General features: G+C 39.7%; 1 protein-coding gene across 3 annotated transcripts; it reads left to right on the forward strand.

Moving 5' to 3' along the window:
• The first annotated feature begins 1,526 nt into the window (after positions 1 to 1,526).
• On the forward strand, positions 1,527 to 25,809 carry LOC143668049 (uncharacterized). Of its 3 annotated transcripts, none has more exons than XR_013168263.1 (6): positions 1,527 to 1,867; positions 2,317 to 2,646; positions 9,909 to 10,037; positions 10,371 to 10,529; positions 20,896 to 21,078; positions 23,675 to 25,809. XR_013168263.1 is itself a non-coding variant. In XM_077142589.1 (6 exons), exons 2-5 carry the CDS (start codon positions 2,409 to 2,411, stop codon positions 10,395 to 10,397), a joined length of 306 nt encoding a protein of 101 aa, XP_076998704.1. In that variant the 5' UTR covers positions 1,527 to 1,867; positions 2,317 to 2,408; the 3' UTR covers positions 10,398 to 10,529; positions 20,896 to 21,991. The 3 variants fall into 3 exon arrangements, 1 of the variants encoding a protein (XP_076998704.1); XR_013168264.1 differs by lacking the exon at positions 23,675 to 25,809 and adding an exon at positions 6,893 to 7,008 and having other exon boundaries at positions 20,896 to 21,991; XM_077142589.1 differs by lacking the exon at positions 23,675 to 25,809 and having other exon boundaries at positions 2,317 to 2,422; positions 2,511 to 2,646; positions 20,896 to 21,991.
• The last annotated feature ends 222 nt before the right edge of the window (positions 25,810 to 26,031 follow it).

A 26,031-nucleotide genomic window follows, 5' to 3' on the forward strand; every position in this document is an offset into this window, starting at 1 on the left:
TCAGGGAAGTGAACATCTTGATCAACATTATTTTTCAGCTGATTAAAAATGGTGAAGCTCAATTTAAGTATTTTTTTCTTCTTAATCAGCTGTCAGACTGTTACCTTAATGCATGTGCCAGAAAATGTTGCTGTACATCTAATATTTATCATGCATATTAATACTAAATGCAACATTAGGGTTTATTTATTTTTAGCATAAAAATATATGTATCTGTGTTTCTGATTACAAAAGAAATAAAATTTAGTGCAATGGTTAATAAGCCCAGTTCTGGAATCAGACATACATAGCTTTGACTTCTGGTTCCATCATCATGAATCTTTGGGAAAATTTATTTAAACTTTCTAAACTTCAATTTTTTCATATGCAAAGTGAAGATAATAATAGGACCTTTTTAATAGGGTTATTATGAAGATATTATGTACTAATGATCATAAAAGACTTAGCACAGAACCTGACATAGTGAAAGCACTCAACAAATATAATCTACCCTTACTGTGGAAATACTTCAAAAATGCTGAAGAACATAAAAACTTAAAAAAAAAAATCACCCATGATCTGTAGCTCAATCCAAAATTAACTACTGTCAATCTTCAGAATATACTTCTAGCATTTTTTATACTTTAATTCTGAGTAAAAGGATTCCTTACAGAACAAACAAGGTTATGAAAACTAGTACTGAAATCTCTATGTCATAATAAGGATTAAAACAACAATACTGTCAACAACTATGACAGAATAGTCTAGTACATAAGAAATTCACATAATCATATTTTACATCATTGTCATTCGAAGGTGCCTAAGAATAATACATAATGGATCAGACATTCTCCCTTTTATAAAATCCAATAAGTGCGTTTGGTTAAGGACAGCTTCTTGGAAGGCGCACACATGAGTCCTGGACAGGTATATGGATACATCCAAACCAAAGGGCATCAGGTAAAATGTGGTTCTCAGCAACTTTTCTGATTTTCCTTAACCGAGTTAGCGATTTTATCAAGTATTGGCGATAATACCAAAAGTAGTACCTCGAAACTAGTTATCTCACTAAGAGATTTATAATCCAATAGCAGGTAATTAAAACTGGTTTAGCCGACAGGATTTGTGCTATTATAATAGATTTAAACTTGCGTTAAATTGGTTTCTTTATCTCTTTCCCCAGCACCTGCAACATTTCCTTCCCACAATGTGGCCTCTACTCTGAGCGAATGGATCTATGGTTTACCAAAAGCAAGTTTATTTTTGGCTTTCTCTGCTGCGCCCGACGTGTGTGAGAGAGCTGCTACCCACGGGACCACACTTGTTCGTCAGGAGCTGGACGGAGCCTCTAGTTTCATTTATTGCCCCTTCACACGGCCTCCTGCAACCGCTAATAATATCCGGCCATTACCCTGCAGGGCTGGAATGCTGCCAAGGCGGAGAGACGCCCAAGCCCAGCCCCAAGACCCTGAGGCGCCCTTTACCATCCCCTTCCCACCCCCCTGAGCCATACCATTCCCACATAATAAAACTTCTGAGCAGGGCACAGAAGGGGGGGGGGGGGCGGGGGGAGGGGAGCAGCGCTGACTCAGGCTGGGCCCTCGCCCTCTCTGGCTCCTCGGACACAGGTTGGGCCAACGGCGTGAAGACGGAACACCTGCCAGATGGTCCTGGGAGCTGGGAAGGTCTCCAGAGGTTTGACAGGGTGCCAGGCCAGAAGAGGGGGTGCGACCGGGTGAAGGTGGGGAGCAGGGGGGCAGGAGCTGGAGACACTGCAGTGTTTTATGACACAACGATATCAGCACAAAGGCAGATGGCCAGGGAGGCTGTTTGAAGAGCAGCCTGTGACGGACCAGGAGCGTGCATGCTGTGTGAGTCACGCCGACAGGTGTGTTATTATCAGAGTGATGTAGGGGGTCTGGAATGTGTCTTAAAGGGCATATTAACATATTAACTGCTTCAAGTAACTTGCCACTAAAAAGTGAGGATGGATCTATTCTCATGAAATCTCTGCTCATTCATTGGCCACAAATGATGAAACATAAGTGATGGGCAAGCAGAATAAATAAGCGAAAGGGAGGAGCTGTCACTTCTTTCTGGGGGAAGTGACACTACCCTATTTTCTATACTTCTTCCCTGCTCCATTTTCCCAACCTAATTTCCATAATTACTGCAAACTGACTTCCCATATTTCATATCTTGCCAAATTTTAAGGGACTCTTACCCTTTCTTGCCGTTCTGACCCAGGATGTCATGCCTCTCTCTGGAAGTATTGTTTGACTTCAGGCTAGAGGGCAAGGTGTCAACTGCTGCTCCCTATTTTTTCCTGTCCTTCAGGATCTGAAAAGATATGCTTACAATCTACTGTGCAGACACAGAGACCTGCTCCAGCCTGGGGCCCTGGGCAGGAAGCATTTGTCTTCAGTGTTATGGCTGCTGAACTGTAAGCCATGATGCATTTGCAGCAATTGGGCTCAGCAGTGGCTTCCACTGGCCACTGTAGCTGATGATGCCTGAACCTTTGTCTTCAGCCCAGACCTGGCTCTTCTGTACCCTTCAGGGCTGTCTCCATCTGTCAATCCAACAGCCTCAACTGCGAGCCGGTCAGGCACCTCCCAGGATGTTTTATCACCACCGGAATCATTTTGGCAGAGACGGACTCTGGAGGTTAGCCTGAGCAATTATAATAAATAGGGGGGAAAAGCCCATTTCTGTTTTTCACATCATTTATGTTTCTCCTTTCTGTTTCCCTGCCTACGGAACTGGGATAGTTTACAGCTTGAAACCTGCTTCGCCTTGTTTCTACTTGACTGTTTTTCCTTTTAGCAGTATTATCATCACAGTAATATCAATAAACAGCACCTATTTTGCCTATACTTATAATGTTTTCAAAAATTGTAGATATTGTATCTCAGCTCATTATTAATTTTTCCTTGTTAATTTTACAGATTTATTTTGAGCAATTTCGGTGCACTCCTAAAGAGTGTCAGTATACTTCTTAAGACTGTAATTTACTCACTGTTTTCATGAAAAAAAAATGAGATGATGTCCTTGTGCATTAGCTCGAATTTTGGCTAAGTGCTGATGAAAATGAATAGTTTTCCCAAACATAACTTTTTTTTAAAGGTTTTCTTTTACTGATTAAGAGAAAGAAGGGAGAAACTAATTAATTCATTGAGACCTAACATATGCCAGACACCATTCCTGTACTACGCTACTGAGTCCTCTCTGCCTCGAGAGATACTTATTTACATATGATAGATGAGAATTTAGCAATATTGCCCAAGGTCACAGAACTAATAAGTGGTAGAGACATCTTAAAACCCATTTCTCCCTGGCTCTAAATATTCTAATAGTGAGTCTGAATCTTTGATATGAAATGCAAAACTTTTAGAATCACTAACCCAAAATATCCATCATTTTAACTTAATTGACAAAATTGAATAAATCATACAAAACTCACTTGAGAAGATTGAAGTTCATAAGTTAAGAAATAATCTTGTCAAGTAAAAAACTATACAGCAAATGCAACTTGTAAGCATAATTATTTGCTAGAAATATTTGATTTTCAGTTATGCCACACAAAGGATAAGTAAGGAATAAATCTGACAATACTGAAGAAAGACCAGTGTTAGCAAGGGGATTTTTATTATGATGCAATTTTAATACTTCAGTTTACATTTTCTAAATGATTCACTTATATTTCTGTTCTGTTTTGGAACTCAAGACTCTGAGAGTTTTATTAGCTAAACCATTCCCACTGCTAGCCAATAGCCATCTCTCTCCACATAAGGTAAATGTGGACAAATGTCCAATAAATGCCAGCTACCATGTTGGCTCCTTTATACTTTTGCCACAGTGGAAACTAAACATACTGAGTATGCATTTTAGATGTAAAATTTAGCTGGAAATTAAATGCCAGCTACAGAGAAACACTACAGATAGTCCTTTACAGTGGGTATTTGTTATTTGAGGTTGAAGAAGAGTTTCCTCATTCTTTTGATAACAGCATGTGCCCCCACCTTTGCTTTGGCAAGCAGCTTTTCTCTCCTCACTGCTCCAACAACCACAAGACCCCTGTCACGCAATTCTGGTGAGACGGTCAATCATAGCACTCCATCTACATGACTGACCATTGGGAGGAGGCAGTGGCCAGCATGTGACTCAGGTGGGCTAATCCTGGCTTTTCTCTGGGATTTTTTCCACAGAAGCTGGCAGGGATAACAAACAATCTTTCCCCCTAGCCATATGGATGTAGCTCTAGAGCTGCCTGTCCTCGCGGCCCCTTACTATGTGGGAGGGCTGGTGAACAAGATGCCAGGACAGAGGCAGAAGTCAAGATGAGAGAAGGGGAGGAGAAAACGGATTTCTGATGGTTTTCACATCCTTGCTTCTGGTTGGTACTGAGGTCAGCTCCACCGCTGGCTTTCTGTGACTTTGTTGTGGAAAACTATAAAGACAACTTCTTTGTTCAGCCCTTTAGTTTAGACTCTCTGTCACTTGCAATCAAAACAATTACTACCTTCTTCCAACTGCCATTATTCTATATTCCAGTTCAGTTAAATTTAATGAAAATCAATTTTAATGATTTCAACAGTTTGACAACCTTCCCTAATCTCAGGTATTTTCTCTTGAGGTGGTGCAATCAAATGGCAGACTTAGATCAATGCTACAAAACACTGTGATTTCAGTTTTTGAGGGCTGTGTTTTAAGAGATGGATATTTTTAATCATGAACCAAATAAATCTCTTCCTCCACAAGAATTTCTTCCTCCACAAGAATTTCTTCCTCCACAAGAGATCTTCTTCAGTGTCTTGATTTTTCCCAAAAAAGGAGAGCCAGCAAGAAAAAAATGTCAAGCAAATCACTGAGTTACTAGATAGAACTAGCAAAGTGAAACTCAGAAGTTGGGTATGTTGTCTGGCATGTAGAACTTGACACTTGATCAAGAAGTAATAGGGCCTTTTCCTGGTGGTATTGTAGGAGGGAAGCAAGACGAAAGAGGAAGAAGCAGCAAGCAACACTGGGTGATGCTTCTGAAAATTCTGATCTAGCATCATGAAGAATTTTTGATCAACCTTGGAGAGAAGAGTAAGCAGAACATTCTGTATGAAGGCTCAGATACCACCCAGAGCAGCCCCAGCTCTCTACTGCTAGGAAAGTAGGGACACAAATTTGGGGGGAGTAGTCCAGCAACTCCAGAAAGTAGAGAGACTATATAAGGACACTTAGTCTAATGGCGAGGGAGGAAAGACACATGCAAAAACTCCAATCTACAGCTACAAATGTAGGTTGGGAAGAGAGGCCTTTCTGCCTCACTAGAAAGGACAACTCTAGAAAACCCAAAGGAAACCGCCAAGGTCCATGACCCAAGTTGTGGAAGACACAAAATCCAGTGAGTGGCTGGAGCACAGACTGACTCTAAGATCGGGGAAGATGGCTTCTGGGGGAGAAAACCAACTAGAGCTACTCTCCACCACAGACATTGAAAGATAAACAAGGTTGTTTTCAGTTTAAAGTGCAACTTATTTGCTTAAATACAAGTAAACCTGAATCCAAACTGCAAGAGGACGTGTATATCCACAGTAAGAAAAGTGCTGGGATCTCATAGTTGAGGATTGATTTACACCAATATAATGATCACTGCAGCATACTGGTAGTATTTTATGAAGTAAAGCTTTAACACTGAACATATGATTGCAGGGTTGGTTAGGCTAAGCACCATCATTTTGATTATTGTAAATTTAACCCTGAGGGGTTTATAAGATTAAGCTCTCCATATACATTATTTGTGCTTCATCTTTTTCTCTGTTGCCTCAAGCATTCTGACACTTTTCTAAAATTATACTCTAGTGCTGGAAGGTACATTGGAAATGGTCTGACTTAACTTCCCTACTGTTTTATTCTTTCCTTCTTCCCTTCTTCATTCCCTGTCTCCTTCTCTCCCTTTCTCCTTCCCTCTCTCCTTCCCTCCCTTCCCACGCTCCCACCCTCTTTCCTTCCTTCTGATGTGGCTAAAATCCTGCAGGCTGAGACCAAGAGCCTCGAGGCCCAAGCTTGTGGCATTGCCTCCTTGATCAGCCCTATAATTTAACCTCCTTATCTTTTGAAGAACAGGGCACAAAAACTCAAAGAGATGATGTGATGTGCTCGAGATCACATAGTTTGCTAATAAAAGGGTCAAGGCTAGAAGCTGATCTCTGGAATACCTGGTCCTGACCAAAACCACTGCTCCAGAAGCTCCTTCTTAGAAGACAGACATAACAGGGAGAGTTTACGGAGGATGTGGAGGGAACAAGAACACCAGTTCAAACTGATCAAAATGAAGGAGAGTCCAGGTCAAAACCGTAGCAAGATAAAAACAAACAACATTTACTAAATGAAAACTACCAGGGTCTCATTTGCAATCTAAAGTATGATGTTGGGATGTTAACTGGTTGTAATTGCACTTAAAATTTTGATAATAGCTAACATCTGTATAGCACATTTCATCTGTAAATTCTTAAAATATCATTAAAAAAAGAGTAGAATTAACTTAATTTTACAGATGGGGAAACAGAGGCACTGGGTGGAATAAAAACTCGCCCAAAGTTCTACAGAGAAACAAGAATGGAATTTAGCCTATCTCCTTGCTGTGAATCACAGAGATTTAAAATACAAGTGTCCATAGAAATGATCTGGTTTCATGCTCAGAGCAGGAACCAAGTTGCAAAAAGCTGGATAAAGTTGGTTGTAAATGAGCTGCAGTAAAACCCAGGCCCTCCGAATCTCAGTGATGTACTCTTTGCCCTCGTTCACATGACCTAAAACACTTCTGCTCAGGCAGATGTGAAGCAAGCCCCAGAAGCGAGTTCTGCTGTCCAGGGTGCTTTTCAAGGTGGAATCTGAGCTTCTTCCTTCTTTCCCTGAAGAGATGATTGACTCTAGGGGACAAGCTGTTCCTGCTCTGGGCTGTAAAGACTGAGTGAGACCCAGAATGAGGAGAACCCACTGGTTAAGGAATCCCACCCAGCAGCCTCATTTCGGCAGGTGGGTGCCATCTCCCAGACTCCTCAACTGCATTCACTGCCCTTGTCATCGTCAATCATCTGTTGGAGGTCCAGTAGTTGTAATGGTCACGTAGCATTTCCTGGCTACTTACTGGAATCATTGGTTCACTCAGAGACTCTTAATTGGCATGTTCTTCAATATGAAAACACCTAGGATTCTTCCCCTTGCTGGTTACCCCTAAGCAAAAAACACCCTCTTATTTTTTCTTTAAATATTCTTTTGGCAAACACAAGAAATGGCAACCATGCTACAGTTGAAAATCTGCTCTGCATCAAAACCTCCCTTTCCTTTTGCCATGCTTATAGAGTTTTTAATTCCCAGCCCTCCTGAATGCTCCAGATGCCACCAGTGCTCATATTTTGCATTCACAGTTTTTCCTGCTTAAGAACCATATGCCCTATGACTTTAGTCATGTGATTAACACACCCTGCTTCCTTCCTTTTCCTCCACTCTTCTGGCCTCTGACTCAGTTACACCCATCCTGGTTGGTGGTAGTGTAGGAACATTTGAAAGATATTGGTTCTTGTCAATGCCTGCTGACATGGGTCCCTTGTGCAGGAGAGAGAACACTTCTGGCCACTCGGTAGCCAAAGTGCCACCAGTATTCCTCACAACTGATGCCTTCATTTCAACAAATGCTCTCCGATGATGAGTAGTATAGAATTCGTTTGAGCTGAAGTCTACTTTTACTGCTCTTGCCCCTACTGAACAAGAGTCAGAAAGTAAGGCTAAAAAACAGAGTGTTTGTAATCCATGTCTTTCCTCAGAGTGAAAATTAGAAATCCAGTTTTACTCAATGACACTGGATGGAAAAAAAATTACAGTCACTTTGGGAACAGCAGAGCCATTAACAGTCTCCTCTGACCCTGCGAAAGGATGGAGAGTGAATTTTCCACAGAATTCTTAATTCTTTCACAGAGAAAACCTGTAAAATATCAAGTCACACCTTTTTTTTTTTTTTGGTGTGGCTGAATTCATTCAATAAAATATTTATTGACTGTCTACCATAAAGTTCTGGGGATAGAATAATGAGTGAAACACATATGGTTCCTGCCTCTATGGAGTCTGCAATATAGTAGGAGGCTATTTTGCATTGGTTACCCACCTCATCCAACGAGGTCTAGTCAGTCAGCTAACATTTAAAAAAATTAAATATCCATGGAGTACAGAGTATTATATAAGTCTATAGATTGGTATGCTACTGAGACAAGCCCTGCTGAATCTGTCAACTGCCAGAACTGCCTGCCTTTGGGTCAGCTGCCTCGCCAGTAGGGGGAGCCATTGCATACGTGAACAGAGGCAGTAGCGACAGTAGCTTTGTGGGTGCTCTCTAGGAATGGGTGGACTAGAGGAGACTTCTCACCTGCTCATGGGCTATGGACACGCTAGATGGGTCCAGCACCATGTGTAATATTCTCAGTCTCCTTTAATACTGTTGATGGGCCTGTCAAGTAGATGTTGTAGTTTCTGCTTTATGGTGACTCTGAAAGTCAGGGAGGGAAAATAACTAGTTTAAGATCGACAGCTAATGTTTGATCTGAACTCAAACCACCAAAGTTCTTGCTTTTTCTCCATGGCGTGCTGCCTCTTCAATCATAGAAATTAAGATCTGCAATGCAATAACTTAAAACTGAAACTCTGCCAAAGGCTATTACATGTCGTGGAGGAGATGTATTTTCATAAGGAAGCTGTTTGATTGTTAGAAACATGAGGATGGGGTTTGGCAATGTCTTAGTTTTCAAGCTGCTAAAACAAATACCATGAAATGGGTTGACATAAACAACAAGAATTTATTGACTGACGCTTTTGAGGCCAGGAGAAGTGTAAAATGGAGGTTAGCAACGTGATGCTTTCTCCCTGAAGACGGTCACATTCTGAGGCTGGCTGCTGTCGATCCTTGGGATCAAGGCTTGTCTGTCATATGGCGATGCACAGGAAGGCATCTTTTCCTCTCTCTTCTAGGTTCCAATGACTTCAAACGTCTGCTCCTCCACATGGCTTTCTCTCTCTGTCTGAATTCAATTTTGCTTATACAGACTCCAGTAATTTGGATTAACACCCAACGTGATTCACTTGAGGTCCTATTTATAATGGGTTCACACCCACAGGAATGGAATAAGATTAAGAATATGTTTTTTTTCTAGGGTATATAACTCAACACAAGCAGTAAATTACCTATCCTTCCTCTTTTCCTTTTCTTGTCTGGGGTCTTTACAGAAATGTTCAGATTCTAGAGCTTTTTGAATATATATATATGGTGTATTTCACATCTGGATCTACTATTTCATTTTTGGCTTAGTCCAGAAGACAAACAAAAACATTAGTAAAAGAGAAATGCTATAGGAGCATTCACATGGGAATTGTTATTTAGAAATCATGTCCCTAAGTTCTACTTGTTCTGATTTTCTCATACAGTTTATCCCCAATTCTCAAGACAATGGGATATTTTGTCATACCCTTGAGGAGAACACAAAAACCAAAAACAGTACTTCAAAGCCCAGAGACTCCTTACTAACTGAAAAGAAATAATCAAGCAATTTAATATGAATATGAGTCAAATGTTTAAAAAACATAATTTGAGGTCTATTGAATGAAGCCAAAGAGATCATTGGTTGTTTTTTTTTTTTTTAAACAGATTGTTTTGAAAAGAAATCAGGCTTTTCTAAGAAACCCTATGCTTGTTGAATGTGGTCAGCTTGTTAAAACACGGCAAGAAAATGTAGGATTCGTGACTCTGTTGTCCAAATTGTGAATGTCTGATGGTTTCTAATTCCCCAGAAAAATTGTATATTAACTCTTAACTGTTGTCTGCCTGTCTATAACACCAGAATGACTATTATGATAAGACTTTTAAACTACTAATCTTTATATGATTGTAGGAATTTCAGCAAAAATGGAATCATCTTGCAATGATACAGTTGCAGGGTACCTGCAACGAACAAGTGCCCCGGCTGTTGGAAGGGCACTTTGTGATGAAAATAGAGACAGGGGACACCGGCGGAAAGGAGGTAAGTGTTTACAACAGAGCCCATGGGAAGTTCACATAAAGTGAGTCACTAATGGACATACGGCCCAGACAATCATGGTGGCACAAGGTCAATATTTAGAAGGAGCTAAGAGGAGAGGTATGGGGAAGAATTGTGTGTTAAATAGAGTTTGAGCCAGGAGCTGAGCTACAGTCCAAAGCCTGTGTTGGACTATAAAGAGGGAGCTATAAAAAGGGAGCAATGAGGAAGGAAAGAGACCAGGATTCAGAGTAGGAGTGATGGATGAGAAGGGTTGTTAAAAGATTCTTATCTCCACACTAACCAGGATAACTTTGTATTACCATTGATTTTTAGGTCACCACCATATGCGAGGGTCAGTAAGCATGTATACGACATAATCACTTGGAAGCTAAGGGCCTCTAGGTCACGCCTTGTTCATACCAGAGTCTCAGGCAGAAGCCACAGCCCAGAACACAACCAGCATGGAGAGGCTTAGGAGAGCAGCGGGATCAGGTACAATGCAAGGAAATGCTCAGAACATTATGAAGTGCGGAAAGACAACCCAGCAGGAGCTGAGGAAAGACACTCTGGCCAGAGTAGCACTGAATATGTCCCAATTAAGGAGAATTACTCTCCCGGTTAAGCAACTCTCATGACTGTTGAGAAGCTCAAATGAATTTGCTGGGCACTGGTCTGATTAAGCACATTGACTGATTTAGTGCACTGTAGTGGTTATTAATAATCCTTTGCAACTACATACTTCTCTGAGTGCTTTAAGACTTAATTACCACTCTCACAGATCCTTGAATGAAAAGGATCCTGGAAGTGAAAAGGACACTGGCCTCAAAAAGAAACAGTTGGATGGCCAAGATAGGTCCTATTGAAATGCGAATACAGATAGATGCCCAAGCTTTCCATGGAATTCTGGCTTATTCTCTCTCCCTGGATATCTCAAGTCTGTGATCTAACCAACTCTTAGGGGTTCTTTGGTCAGGCACTCTGGCTCTGCTTCCTCCTATCCCTTCGCTGGTAACTCTCACATAGACTTCAATGGCCAAAAGCTGTCAACAGTTCATAAAAGGATCAAACACCTTAAGATGTTGTATACAAGTTCCAGTGATGTTTTCAAATACACTTCCTTTCCTAGTTCCTCACAGATAACCTTTTGGCATCCAGTGAAGTAATGTGGAGGGCGAATAGCCAGTCCTGATTTGGGGGAAATTTTTCCACCTACCAGTTGTCATCGTACATGGTTTGGTTTGAGAGACGTTTCATCAGTGGAACCTTGTAATATTCCTGTTAACAACCTTCCTTTTCCTGGGGACCAGGGGTCAAGGAAAGGCCTTTTAAAGGAGGTCAGTTCTAAAGGTCTGGACTTACTTTCATATCTGCTGTCACAGCTCTTAACCATTCTTCCCCAAGAGAAGCAAAAGAAAACACAGACTTTCCAGAATGCCTGTTCCTTTCAGGCCTGCTTAATCACAAGCAGAAAGAAGTAAAATGAAGTAAAGATTTTGGTGTTTTGATTTCCAAGTCTGAGTCTAAATGTTGTTACAGGGAATGTTTAAAGAGGGCTTAGAAGATAGCAAGAGTATTTTGCTGGCATCTTATCCCTGGCTAATGGGATTTTTTTGCTTTCTGGGGCAGGAGGCAATGAATGGATAAGCTGGCAAGGGAGAAGTTAAAACTCACCCATTTTTAAGGGTGTCACAATTGCTGATTAGCCTATGAGAAACTTTTTTTCTGAAGATCTCTTTTGAGACCCTGAAGCTCTTTCATTCTGGGTTTTCTTTATGTGAACCACAAAACATAGGAAATAATTTGGGTGACAATGTTCAAAATTCTCCCAATAATGGTAGAGAGCTAGTACCACTCTAGGAAATGCACAATAGAGAAGTGAACTCATTGCATATGGTGGATTCCTTATAGCAATTAGGGTTTAATTCCATCCCTGAACTGACTGGGGGAAGGACATTAGAGAAACACCACACCTAAGCCCCAAGACTGGACGCTGTATAGATAAAGTTCGCCTCTTCAAGAAGCACAAATGATCAAAGTGGTTAAAGAAAATAAATGGGTGTACTTAAAATTTGACTTTCATAGAGTCAAAAATTTAGGGAAAATTATTTCAGATGAATCCAATTTTCAAAAAAAAAAAAACTTTAAATGAGAGGGTAGTAACGGAAAGAAACAAAATCACTTTACTTTGGGTCCAAAGAGCTAAATTGAACACATGTTCCATAATGCTAACACAATAGCACTGTTAAGTAATTAATTTTTCCTTTCTTCCAACAAGCAGACAAACATTTTGCAGGGCACTGTCTGGGTGAGGGACATTAGGGGCCCATTTGATTTCAGCTATAAATTAAATACCATCGGGGGGAAGAGGACAGGCGAACAAAATGGTTCTGGGACTGGGAGAAAGAGACGGATGTGAGAGATGTTAAGGAAACAGAACATTTAAAAGTTAGTAGTCAACTGTATGAGTAGAATGAGAGAGGGCTGGTGTGGATTTTCCAGGCTGAAATTCATGAGGCAGACTTCAGTCGTGGTAGTGGTGGCTGTGGTGGTATTTGTCACTTGGAGCGGTAAGGAGGTTGTTCTAATTTGCTAGCTGCCAGAGTGCAATATGCCAGAAACAGAATGGCTTTTAAAAGGGGGAATTTAAGAAGTTGCTAGTTTACAGTTCTAAGGTTGAGAAAAATGTCCCAATTAAAACAAGTCTGTAAAATGTCCAATTTAAGGCATCCGGGGAAAGATACCTTGGTTCAAGGAGGCCGACGATGTTCAACGTTTCTCTCTCAGCTGGAAGGGAACATGGTGAACCTGGCGGCATCACTGGCTTTCTCGTGGCTCTACCAAAAAGGGGACTCTCTCCAAGATGTTTCCTCTTTTAAAGGATTCCAGTAAGCAACTCCACCTTCAGTGGGTGGAGACACATCTCCATGGAAATCATCTAATCAAAAGTTACCACCCACAACTGGGTGGGTCACATCTTCATGGAAACAATCAAAATGCTCCCACCCAGCAATATTTAATGAGGATTAAAGGGCATGGCTTTTCTGGGGTCCACCACAGATTTAGACCAGCACAGAGGTATACCAGACAAGGTTCTCCAGAGAAACAGAAGCAATAGGAGGATAAGATTTATTTATTTATTTTAAGGAATTAACTCAAGTGATTATGGAGACTGCAAGTTCAAAATCTAGAGAGGATGGCAGACTGAAAACTCAGAATTTTTATGCTGTAATCTTGAGGCAGCCTTTCTTCTTCTCCAGGAAACCTCAGTTATTGCTTTGAAGGCCTTCAATTGACTGGATGAGACCCACCCACATTTGTGAAATAATCTCTTTCAAAAAGTCAGCTGATTATAGATGTTAACCACATCCTCAAAATAGCTGTACGGCAACACCTAAATCAGTGTTTGGTCAAATAACCGGAGGCGATAACCTAGCCAAGTTGACACACAAGAATCACCATCACAGGGCATACAATGATGACAAGTTTAGTGTGCAAAGAATCTGAGATTCCGGTGAGGCACCCAAGTGAAGATAAGCAGTGAACGAATGGACACAGATCCTGGGATTCAGGAGAGAGAAGTACCTGGAGATATAAGGTTGAGAATTAGTGAAGTAAGGGGTTGGTTGAAGCCATGGGATATGCTCAGGTGCCTCAAGTAGGATGTGTTTACTTAGGGGAGGAAAAGTCCACATTTTTGATAACTTGAGAAACAAAACTGTATTTTCGGTAGCAGCGTCTGTCCTGTATACTCAAAGGATGACATAAATGAAGACGCCAGCAAAATTTATGGCCTTGACTTTGACCCAAGGAAAACTTTGCAGGCTTCCTGCTTTAAACATCAAATTCAACAGCTTTGATACTGTTTTCTAGGATACAACTCCATTTTCTTCTTTCAAAAGCTGTAATTCTCCAAGTTTTCCCTAAGCGCCTAACTTCCCTGAAAGAAGCTATAAAACTGCTTGTGCTCCAGGAAGCCATCTTTGGAAATCCATGTGATTATTCTGCCTGTTGCAAGAGGAGATAAATAGGAAGACAAGCTAATAGCGTTTAATTTAATTAGTATCCAAAGAGCCAAAGTTTTGCCAGATTCCTCTAAGAACTTAAAAATATCTGTATCTACTCCCGTGGGGAAAGAAAGAATTATGATGCTATGAGATTCTAAACAATGACCCCTGCCTATAAAAAAAATACTAAAATTTGTGCAATGCACAGGTGGTTCAATGGTAGAATGCTCGCCTTCCATGTGGGAGACCCAAGTTCAATTCCGAGACCATGCACCAAAAAAAAACTATTTAAAATGTGTACATGATAAATCAAAATGTTATTTTTTGCAAAACAATCAATAAAATAATGTAATCTGAAAAAATTTAAGGCAGAGTGAAAATATGAGAGAGAACACGCTATATAACTTTCACAAAAGTAAAAGGCGAAAAAGTTATTTTTGATAATATTCAAAATTATATGTAGCAATTTACTCATGCAAAAAAGTCCATGAGTCAGGTAGTTTAAGATAGTAATTATTTCTAAATGCAATAAAAATCAACTCTAATATCTTCATAAACGCAGAGGGTTCAGAAAGGGTCCCTTATTAGTAGTAGTATTGAGTTCTTAGTTATTAGTATTATGTTATTAGTTATTAAGTGTTCCTTAATCCAATATTAAACTGTGCATAGCTGTAGAGAGTTAGTTTGTTCGCATGGGCAGGCACCAGGAATCGAACCCGTCTCCAGCATAGCAGGCGAGAACTCTGCATGCTGAGCCACGTGACCCACCTGCTAGTAGAATTTTTTGAGGAGTTGTACAATATGTTGGTTAAGAGAGTGGGCTGTGGAGTCAGGCTGGTTGGAATCAAATCCCTGCTACACTGCATAATCTTGGGAAAATTAACTTCCCCAAGTCTCATATTTCTCATCTATTCAATTGGTATCACATTAGAACTTCTGGCTAGGCCTTGTATAAGGAATAAATGAGATAACATAGTGTCTCATCCATAGTAAATACTCAATAAATATTATGAGGCCATGATCATGATGACTGAGACTGCTCTGGAGTTTGCAGAGCAGTTGCCAAGAGACTTCCCATGGCTCACCAAAATCTTTTCTCTCCTTCTTCCATTGGAACAGAGCTGTAGCTGGGCTTATGACTGACAGAATATACTACATTGTTAACCTCCTTTGCATCTTTTTGTGATTGTGCAGCTAAGTTCTTACCAACTAATGCAGGCAGAAGTAACATGAGCTACTTCTAAGACTGGACCTTAAAACCCTGATAATGCATCCTTCAAGCTTTCATTCCTTTTCCTACAGGTAGAAACCTTGCTACAGCAGTAACCATGCTAAACCATGGCATCATGATCCACCTCGAGACTGGTGGAACGAGAGAGAGGGCATCTCGATCCCTGAATGATTCTATGGGCCAGAAATCCCCTTGATCTTGACCATTCATGTCAGGACTGCTATAGTAGAGGCAATCTAATGAATTTGTTAGTTAAGTGATTTAATTATTGGATCTCTGTATTAGTCAGGATTCTCTAGGGAAACATAACTAACAGGAGATATCTGTAATATGAGATTTTATAGAAGAGTCTCATGCAACTGTGGGGATGCATGAGTCCAAATTCAATGGGCAGGCTGCAAGCTGGCAACTCTGATGAGGGTTTTCAGTGAATTCCCCAGGAGAGACTGGCTGGCTGAAGTAGAGATGAAAGTTTTTTCTAACTATTGAAGTCATCACTTCTCCTTTTAAAACCTTCAACTGATTGGATTAAACATCTCTCATTGCAGAAGATACTCCCCTTAGTCGATTGTAGATGTAATCAGCCATAGATGCACTCAACTTACTGATGATTTAAGTCCACGAAATGTCCTCATAGTAGCCAGTGCTTGCTTGACCAGACAACTAGGCACCATTACCTGGCCAAGTTGACACATGAAAAACCATCACAATCTCTTTGTTACAACAGTTTAAGCTTCACTTAAACAGATACAATAGTATATTATGAAGACATTGTAGTGTCATAAGGAAGGGTGTTTTCCCCACATTGGCAACCTAGTTTTTCTTTTCTCCCCATGTCATGTCTTTTTTTAAGAAATGTTAATTTGTGGGTTTAGGCAACTTGCCCAATACAGAGCAATATCAAAGTAAGGAAACTAATCTGGCACCGTTAGCAGTGTAACAACTTTACTGCCTTATACTCTTAAAATAAACAATTATTTAAATAGAAATTTGCCTCAGTTTAAGAACACCCAGTTTACATTTATCTGAATCTACTTAACAATTAAAAGTAGTTTTATCACAAAAGAATTGTTTCATGAAGAAATTTAATGCAGACTTTTTCTTTAAATAAATTACTTGATGCCAGTGGTTTCCAAAATTTGGGCCTGTCACCTCCTGCAAGAAATGTGCTTTATATCACATTCAGATATACATACACATGCATATGCAGCTGAAGCAAAAGTTTTAGAAGACAATACCTACATTTATATTTATATATTTATATATTTTCTCTTCTCTCCTCTTTTCATTTCTTTCGATGACAAAAATTTAATTTGTCACACCAAATTTATGTCACAGGTCACTTAATGTGTCATTGTCCGCAGTTTGCAAAAACTGCCCTAACACTGCCTTAGATCAGGGGTCAGCAAACTTTTTCCTAAAGAGCCAGAGAGTAAATATTTTAAGCTTTGTAGTCATAGAGGCAAAATCAAGGATATTATGTGGGTGTGCATACAGCCATGTGAAATGTAATTGGCTACACAAAAACAGACAGCAGGCTGGATTTGGGCTGTGGGTCATAGCTGGCAAGGCCCAGCCAGCCCCTGCCAACCTCTGCCCTACATCTCTGATTTTCAGTGACTCACCTGGAAATGTGTTCTAAGTATACATACACTTGCAATATTATTCCCTTGCCTGGGTTGAAGATCATCACTAACATGAGCCACTGTTACTGACGTGTGTGTGTCCCTCAGCACAGTGGGGGCTTCCAGCCCATTTAAACATTGATCCGGAAGAAATCCTAAAAGCATGAAAATACTAGTTTAAGATTTTAACATCAATATGATCCTACTGATATGAGACAGAGAATGGAATTAAGAGATATACCTAGAGTGATGTAAATGATGGTTATAATTTCCATTTCTCTCTGAGTTAAGGAACTGGGGATATGGTTTGTCTTCCGTAAGAGGGTGTACTGTTGGAGAGGTTTTGACCAACATTCTAAAGATAACTCCTAAAATCTGACTCAAAGCATCAACATTTATTATTGGTAGATTTTGCAAATGTTGGATTCAGCCAGAGAGCTACATTTATTCTCTGTACTATTCCATCTCCTGAATCCCACTCCAGCACCTTATCTTCAGGATGATCCTTATATCTTGTCACTCATACCCCACACGTGCGTACCATGTGTTCAAGACGACATCCTATTCAACACAGCTTCACATGTACTGATTAAGGACCAGTGTGTGCTAGGCACTGTGCTAGGACCTGGGTAGCATTGCTTTACTCTTGATTTTTAAATAGGCACTGCAACAATCCAATGTATATATATTTTTGATGGCTGACACTTCTATCCTGTCTGTAGGGAAAGAGCCTGGGAGATGGGCAAGGAATTGTATGTGCTGTTGCTTGTAGAAAGTCAACTACTGAATGCACTTCATTAGCTTTAATTGTTGGAAAACATACTTCCTAGGTAGTAAAGTTTTGGAAATGGGTAGTCTGTTTACCACATCTTAGGTATAATTGAATGCAATAATGATGAGTATCTTATTTAAGAATTTCCTTAAGTCACTTTTAGAATTAAATTTGCAAGTTAGACATTAATTATTATGGCCATTTATTTGATTGGGAGTTTTTTCAATTTTTTTGAAATGTGGTACATGGGTCATCAGAATCACCTGGGGTACTAAAGAATGCAGATTTCTAGGACCCAGCCCGACCTCATTCAGACTTTCTGGAGTTGAGCCCTGGGAATCTGCATCTTTAGCCAGAGTTGGAGATTCTTCTTTTGAAAAATTGGAAATTGGCCTTTATCATAATTGAAAGCTTTGGCTTTATGAAAGATACTGTTGTGTAAGTGAAAAGACAAGTCATGCACTGGGAGAAAGTATTTGCAAATAACATTTCTGCAAAGGGTTTGTATCTGGAATGTATAAAAAGCTCTTAAAACTCAACAATGAGAAAACAAACAACCCAATTTAAAAGTGGGCAAAAGATCTGAAGAGATGCTTCACCAAAGAAGATAATATATATGGCAAATAAGTATATGAAAAGATGCTCAATATCATTTGTCATTAGGGAAATGCCGATTAAAACAATAAGGAGATATCACAATAAACCTATTAGAATGGCTAAAATCCAAAAATACTGACAATACCAAGTGCTGGTGAGCGATGTAGAGCAACAGGAACTCTCATTCATTAGTAGTAGGAATGCAAAATCATACACCACTTTGGAAGACAATTTGGGAGTTTCCTGAAATGTTAAACAGACTTACCATACAACTCAGCAATTGCATTCCTAGGCAATTATCCAAGTGATCTGAAAACTTTTGTTTACCCAAAAACCTACATGTGAATATTTACAGCAGTTTTTCTTCCAGCCCCAAACTGGAAAATACCAAGATGTCTTAAAATAGGTGAATGGATAAAGAAAATGCAGTACATCCAAACAATTCAATACTACTCAACAATAAAAATAATGAGCTATTGTTTCACTCACCAATGCAGGTGAATTATAAATGCATTTTGCAAGTGAAAGAAGCCAGACTAAAAAGGTTTCACACTATATGATGCATTCTATGATATTCTAGGGAAAAAAAACAAAATATGGGGGCAGAAAACAGATGAGTGATCACCAGAGTTTCAGACAGGAGGGTGTGTTTGACTAAGGGAAGCAATTTTTAGAGTAAAGGAACTAATCTGAGAGGTATTGTGACAGTGGATACATGAATCTTAGGCATTTGTTAAAAACAGAGGACTTTACAGTGCAAGAAGTGAACCTTAATATATGCAATTTTAAAAATTCAACCAGGAATTCAAGAGATCTCAGGACAGTATGTAGACTCTGTGTCACAGATATTTGACATAACCTCACTGATGATGAAGAGGGAGAAAATGGTGTCGATCTAAGTAACTTCGGGACATGGTGTTTTAATCAGGAACTGCTAAGACAAACAAAAAGAACTGTCTATAGGCACTGTGCTCTAGTTGGTACATTTGTTCTTCACAGGGGCATGAGTTAATAATTCTGAATGTGCTGTACATGATTATTGGAACTGAACAAATAAATAAATGGATGCCATCTGGTAAGAACCAGGTTTCTTGTGGTTGGAGAGGGAGGTTACAGGTGCGCAATGAGAGGAAGTAAAGTGAATCACTTGGTAATGGATAGAGTCAGAAACTTCAATACAAATGCATGTTTGGATTAATATCGATACCAATGAATATGTATGGGACTAACTATAGATACGCTTGTATCTATATATATATTTCATAGCTCTGTCTGAAGAAGGGGCCTATCAACAATGACACCCCAGTAACAATGAACACACCTACTACCCACATCATGGTTTCTAATACTTTTCTCCCATGAGAGAAACCAGGGCTCTTTGGAAAAGTGACTGATTCTAGAGTGGAGGAGGGAATGTACAAGATGAGCCTAGAACGTCTTGTAGTGCCAGTAAAGAAGTGCTTTAAAAACATAAGATGGAGGCATGTCAAAGGGACGCAGGCGCCAACTTGAAAGAACTCCTAATGGCCAAAGATGGAATAATTTGAGCAGCAAAATAAATAATATAATATTGTATTATAACAAATCAAGAATTCTTCATGAATCCATACTGTTATAAATGACTGAATAAGTAAATAAATGAGAAAGAAGAGACAAATCTTCTGTACATAGGAATTCCAAATACTTTAAATAGATAGTCTTCCTTCAAAGAGGTAGAGCATTACTCTACAGCTGTGAAAAAGTAGAATATAAAAGGGGTGGGTGAGTAGCATCACAGTGGGGAAACCTGGAAAGCATTGCTTCAACTGGGTGCTCAAGGCCACCATTGTTAGTGATGAGTCACGAAAGAGAGTGTGTGTCTCTCATATGACATGATGAAAATAGGATTTCATCTCTGTGGTCTTCCTCCTCCAAACTCATAACCCCAGTCTACTTAAGGAAAAAAAATCAGACCAATCCAAATCGAAGGACATCCTACAACGTAGCTGACTAGCACTCCTCAAAACTGTCAAGGCCATCAAAAACACGGAAGGTCTAAGAAAATATCACAATGAAGAGGAAGCTAAGGAGACATGAAGGCTAAATGTCAGGTGGTAGCTTGGATAAGATCCCAGGAGAGAAAAAGAAGACATTAGAGAAAAATCAGTGAAATCCAAATAAAAGGTGGAATAATGTATCCTTATTGGCTCTAGTCATGACAAATGTATAATAGTAAGACACAGGGAAAGCTGGGTGCAAGGTATATGGAGACTCTACTATTTTTGCACTTTTTCTGTAAACTTTTAAAATTAAAAGTTTTTATGCAAATTTAAAAAGCATATGAAGTAAAATATCAATTATGGGCATATTATAAAAGAGCATTTACAGAAAGATCACAATTTCAGATAACTGATATGTGAAAGTGCCCCCAAGACCAATAAAAAAGTATGTGTGTACCCAGAGATAGGAATATAGGTAAGGTTTATTTCTTCTTTGTGCTTATCTGTGTTTTTCTAATGCTGTATTTTATATCTGACAGGTATGACTTAAACTTGAGAAGTAGTTTAAAAAGTTACTAAAATGAATTAATACAGCAGTGGGAAGAGGAGAGATGGGCTGCTCCTGGGGAACCAAGGCTGTTATTTTCCAGGCTGGATCCTTAGCCTCACTCAGGAAGCAGTAACCCAGGTTAGAAGAGATGACTGAACTAGCATGCTGAATGCCTGGGTCTCCATGATCGTCATTACTGAGTCACAGCGAGAGAATGGCCCCATCATTCTTAGAAGAACTAAGCACGTCGAGATAAAGTGACTCCGTCAAGGCCACAGAGGTGGTGAGCATGCTAAGCCATCTTGTGGAGTGTTTTCTTCTGACCCACTCTCACCTGAATACAGGGAAGCAGATGTGTTTTATTTGAGCTATTCCATGTTCCAAAACCATTTGTATATGAATACCTTCAGGCAGGGCCACTTCTCTCCATTTTGGCTATAGAAAGCCCAGCTCACACGGGATTTTTTTAACTTCCCAGTCCCTGGAGGCATTTGAATTTGGGATACTTGATTTAGGTATAGTAGCAGAGGTGGAATCCCATGTATAGGTTTAGAAGTTCTGAGATTAGACAGGTAGATGTGCTTTTTGTGTTATTGTTAAGAACTCTTTGTCTAATCTACGTCATGCCGATTTTCTCTTATGTTTTCTTCTGGAAGTTTTATACTTTCACATTTTGATCTATAATCCATTTTGAGTTTATTTTAGTATAATGTATGAGTCATAGGTGGAGATTCATTTTGTTGCACGTGAATGTTTCATTGGTCCAGCACCATTTGTTGAAGACACTATCCCTTCTCCATTGAATTGCCTTGGTACCTTTGTCAAAAATCAGTTGACTATCTGTGCATCTGTTTCCAGCCTTTCTATTTTCTTTAACTGACCTGTATGCCTATCATTTTTCTAATTCTACACTACCTTGATTACTGTAGCTTTATAGTAAATCTTGAAGTAAGGGAATGGCTAATCTAAATCCTTTCAATGTAAGTATATGTGTGTGTGTGTGTGTGTAATCAGTTTGGTGGTAACTACAAAAAACTCTACTGGGATTTTTATTTTGAATATATAGAGTAAATTGGGGAGAAATGGCATCTTAAAAGTACTGAGTCTTCCAGTCCTGGAACATGTTATATCACTTCATTTATATAGGTCTGCAATTTTTTTTTCATCAGAGTTTTATAGTATTTGACATACGATCCTGCCCCTATTTTGATGGAATTATAACTATTTCCACTACTAGTATAAATATACATATCTATATATAAATTTTGAAGTTTGACTATTCCTTGCTAGCATGTAGAAAGAAAATTGAATTTTTTGTTTGTTTTTATGCTGACCCTATTTTTGCTAAACTCACTTACATTTTCGAGGAGCTGTTTTGTAGATTCTTTGGTATTTTTTTACATAGACAGCTATAATGAAAGACAATTTTAGTTCTTCCTTTCCTAACTGTGTACCTTTATTTCTTTTTTTTATCACTCTGGCTAGAACTTTCAGCATAATATTGAATAAGAGTGGTGAAGCCATCCTTGCCTTCTTTCTGATCTTGGGTGGTGGGTGCCTCAGTACTCCTGTCCCTTCCCCTGGTTATTGTTCTGGACACAGGAGTAGGTTTTTTTTTTCTGTTTCCTTCTGATAGCTGCCCCAAATTTTCACCAGTGCTGCCAAGGCTAACAGTGCTGGTTGCCTGTTCCCGCATAGATTAAGTGGGAAATAGGGGAGAAGGGTCTGTGGGGCATTAAGCGTCCCTTCAGCAGCAACTGCTTTCTCTTTGCCCAGGTCTGTACTACAAGGGACATTCGTTAAAACTTTCTCCATTCTTTTTCTGTGAGCATCTAGTGAATTTATGGAGATAAACTTGAAAAAAGTGCAAATGGCACCCCCCACCTCCATTTCAACAGCTCCAAGGGGTTTTACATTCTCACATCACTACAACGCTGGCCTCTACCACATCACAAAGCACCCTGTTGAACTCTTAACTGAGTGCACGTGCATGTTCCCCTATGAGCCAGCACCCACATCTCCCCTGCCCCAGCAGGCCTGCCTCTCCTTGAATTTTGGGCCAGTTTGCTGTGCTACACACTCAGGCTTTTGACAGATTCCAGAAAACTCATGAACTTGTCATTTTTCTGGCTATTTTCATTATAAAGATGAGTACAACACTCTTTCTGGGCTTTCACATCCTTCAACAGACATAAAAATAGCTTTTGGGAATAAAAATTAAGACCTTCCCTATAGCGAGGCAGGCATCCACATAGAGATGGCTCTGGTTCCTGGCTTAACTTAAATGGAAATTTTACAATGTCTGCAACCCTGGTTCCTACCAATGAAGAAAGAGAATGTCCTCAAATTCTTTGCTGCAGAAATCCACTTGGGTGGTACCGACCTTGGCTCTCAGATGGAACAATACTTCTACAGAAGGAAAAATGATATCTATCATTGAAATCTAAGAAGAACCTGGAGAAAGTTATTTGAGAACCTCAGGCTATTGTTGTGATTGAAAACCAAAAGCGTGTCCTACAGGGAACCTTGCCAATATGCTGTTCTGACATTTGCTGCTATCCAGGTAGCAAGTTCTTTTGTTGGTGCTTTATTCCTGGAACTTTCTGTAATCAGATTCAGGCTTTTCATATTTTGGTGATTACTCACTCCAGAACTGACCATTAGCTTCTCCCCAAGACATGGGAAGTTAACCTGCACAACCACCACTGCTCTATCACAGACCCCTCTGTTCTCCGTCTACACTGCTATCATATGTAAGATAAGAGAGCATATTCATTGGGTCTGATATGATGGATGCTGGCCTGTGGGGTCTCATACATGAATGGCACTATTTCCTGTGAGCCCCTGTGGGAAGTCATACCTTATCTTTCCCTCTACAGGGATCCCTAAGAGATTGAAAAGGAGGAGCAGACCCCTGCTGAAAAGGCAGAACTAAAAAGGAGTTTCGGAGAAAATGTATTTCTCATGTTTCCAGGTTTACCACAATTCATCCTAAGCCACAGATTAGTCTGAAGTTTCCTGATGAAGAATGGAACGTTCTTCTTGTCCTGAAGACTGGTCTAGAGTACAAAAATAAGGTTGATGGAAAATAAATCTCTCTCTAGAAAATAATAATAACAACAGTAGTAATAACATTTACGAAATGAGCTTAAGAAGACTTTAGAATAGATTTAAGGTGGATTCCATAGAAATAATAAAATGAAAAGAATGAAATGATATTTAATGTTTATTGAGCATTTTCTCTGGGACAAATCCTTTTACATGCATTTTAGCAATGTATCTTCACAAAGTGTCCTGTAAGGTTTCCTTATTTTACAGATTAGGAAACTGAGGCTCAGACATATGAAACAACTTGCCCAAAGCTACAGAGCCAGGAAGTGTCGGAGAAAGGTTTAAACTTCCATTAAATTGTGAGGTAGAAGGCCATTGTAATCCTAATATTCTCAAGGTGAAAAGGACCTTAAAAAACCATCTTGTTCAATTCCCTAATTTGGAGAATAAGGAAATTAAACCCAGTGATCATAGTCACTCAGTCACTTATTGCAGAGCCAGAACCAGAACACATTTATTCACTTTAGTCCAATGCAGTTTCTTCAATCCTATTTAATGAGACTGAACAGAATGACTCAGCATAGAGTGATAATCATTTCCCCATGTGTGTTGATTTGTATCTGTTACGTACCCCAGAAAAGCCATGTTCTTTTAATCCATTCCTGTGGGTGCAGATCTATTGTGGGTGGGACTTTTTGCTTAGGTTGTTTCCATGGAGAAGTGACCCAGCCCATTCAAAGTATGTCTTAATTCCCTTGCTGGAATCTGTTATGAGATGGTAAAAGTCTGAGACATTTTAGAGAGAGATAAGAGCTAAAGAAAAACTCTCCAGGAGGAGCAAGAAGGACCCACAGGAGCTGAGAGAAGAATCCAGGTGAGAAGAACCAGCAAATATTGCCATATGACAGAGGAAACCTGGCTACCAGTAGCCTTTCCTCACAGAAGGTATCTCCCTCTTGATACCTTAATTCAGGCATTTTCATGTGCTCAAAATTGTAAATTTGTAACCTAATAAATCCCTTTGGAAAAGCCTGATATATTGCATTCCAGCAGCTTTAACAAACCAAAATAGATTTTGGCACCAGAGAAGTGGGGTCCTGTGATTCCCAAATACTAAAAATTCCAGAATGGTTTTGTAAATGGATAAAGGAAAGATTCTGGAAGAACTGTGAGGCGTTTGAAAGGAAAGGCTTAGAATGAATGCATTGAAGAGACTCTAGAGATACTTCCAATGGGGATTAGACAGAAATGATGAATGTGTCATTGCAAACTGGAAGGAAGATAAGCCTTCTTTTAAAATGGCAGAGAATTTGGCAAAATTGAGACCTGATGTTGGATGGAAGGTAGAATTTGAAAGTGATGAGCTTGAATATCTAGCTGTGGTGATTTCCACACTAAATGTGGAAAATGCAGCCTGTCTTCTCCTTGAAGCTTAGGGTAAAGTACAAGAGAAAAGGGATAAGCTGAGAACTGAACTCTTGGGTACAAAGAAACCATAAATTTGATGGTATGAAAAATTCTGGGCTTCCAGAAAGTGAGACCCCAGAGGCTAGAACCCTGTGTGAGGATTTAACCCAATATAGGAGAACCAGTCTGCCATGTCAGTAAGAGTCAGGATTGGAAGTGGAGTTATCCAGAAAGGATCTGTGGAAAGTCCTATTGTCTGATGGTTGGGACCTCTGTATGCTGCCTGCCAAACTGACAAATTTTTTTTGTGTGTGAGATCTATATGAACAGAACCATTGCCAGCCTCGACTTAAAGAGACAGATTAAAGGAAAAACAACTTCATAAGCAGAACCATGGAAGCTAAGGTCTGGAGCCAAGAAACTTTAGGCGAGGAGAGCAGATGCACCCATGCACATGGACAGGGTAAGTTTGCCCTGGAATTTGTGGAGGACAGGCCTTCTGCCCCATTGTTCAGGAAGAGTGCTGCCACATCAAGGTTCTCAGATGCCTAGGGAACTGAGGGAGGCTTGACCTCCCCATTGTTCAGGAAGAGTGTTGCTGCCCCAGGTCTCTTTACAGTATATTTACTTACATAGTTGAAGTCTTGTTTTTCTTTGTATGCTGTATGGCGGGGGTCACATTACATTCTTTTTCCATATGAATATCCCCTTATGGCAGCACCATTTGTTGAATATTTTGTTTGTTTGTTTGTTTTTGATGGTTTCTTTGTTCATTTGG

The sequence above is a fragment of the Tamandua tetradactyla genome, chromosome 24, assembly GCF_023851605.1.
Source record: "Tamandua tetradactyla isolate mTamTet1 chromosome 24, mTamTet1.pri, whole genome shotgun sequence".
Taxonomy (NCBI): Eukaryota; Metazoa; Chordata; class Mammalia; order Pilosa; family Myrmecophagidae; genus Tamandua; species Tamandua tetradactyla.

What these genes read in the sequence shown, in the direction of transcription:
- LOC143668049 (XM_077142589.1), top strand. An exon ending in GGCAGAGACGGACTCTGGAG is followed by an intron (nt 2,647 to 9,908) that starts GTTAGCCTGAGC and finishes ATATGATTGTAG; the next exon opens with GAATTTCAGCAAAAATGGAA. An exon ending in GGGACACCGGCGGAAAGGAG is followed by an intron (nt 10,038 to 10,370) that starts GTAAGTGTTTAC and finishes ATTGATTTTTAG; the next exon opens with GTCACCACCATATGCGAGGG.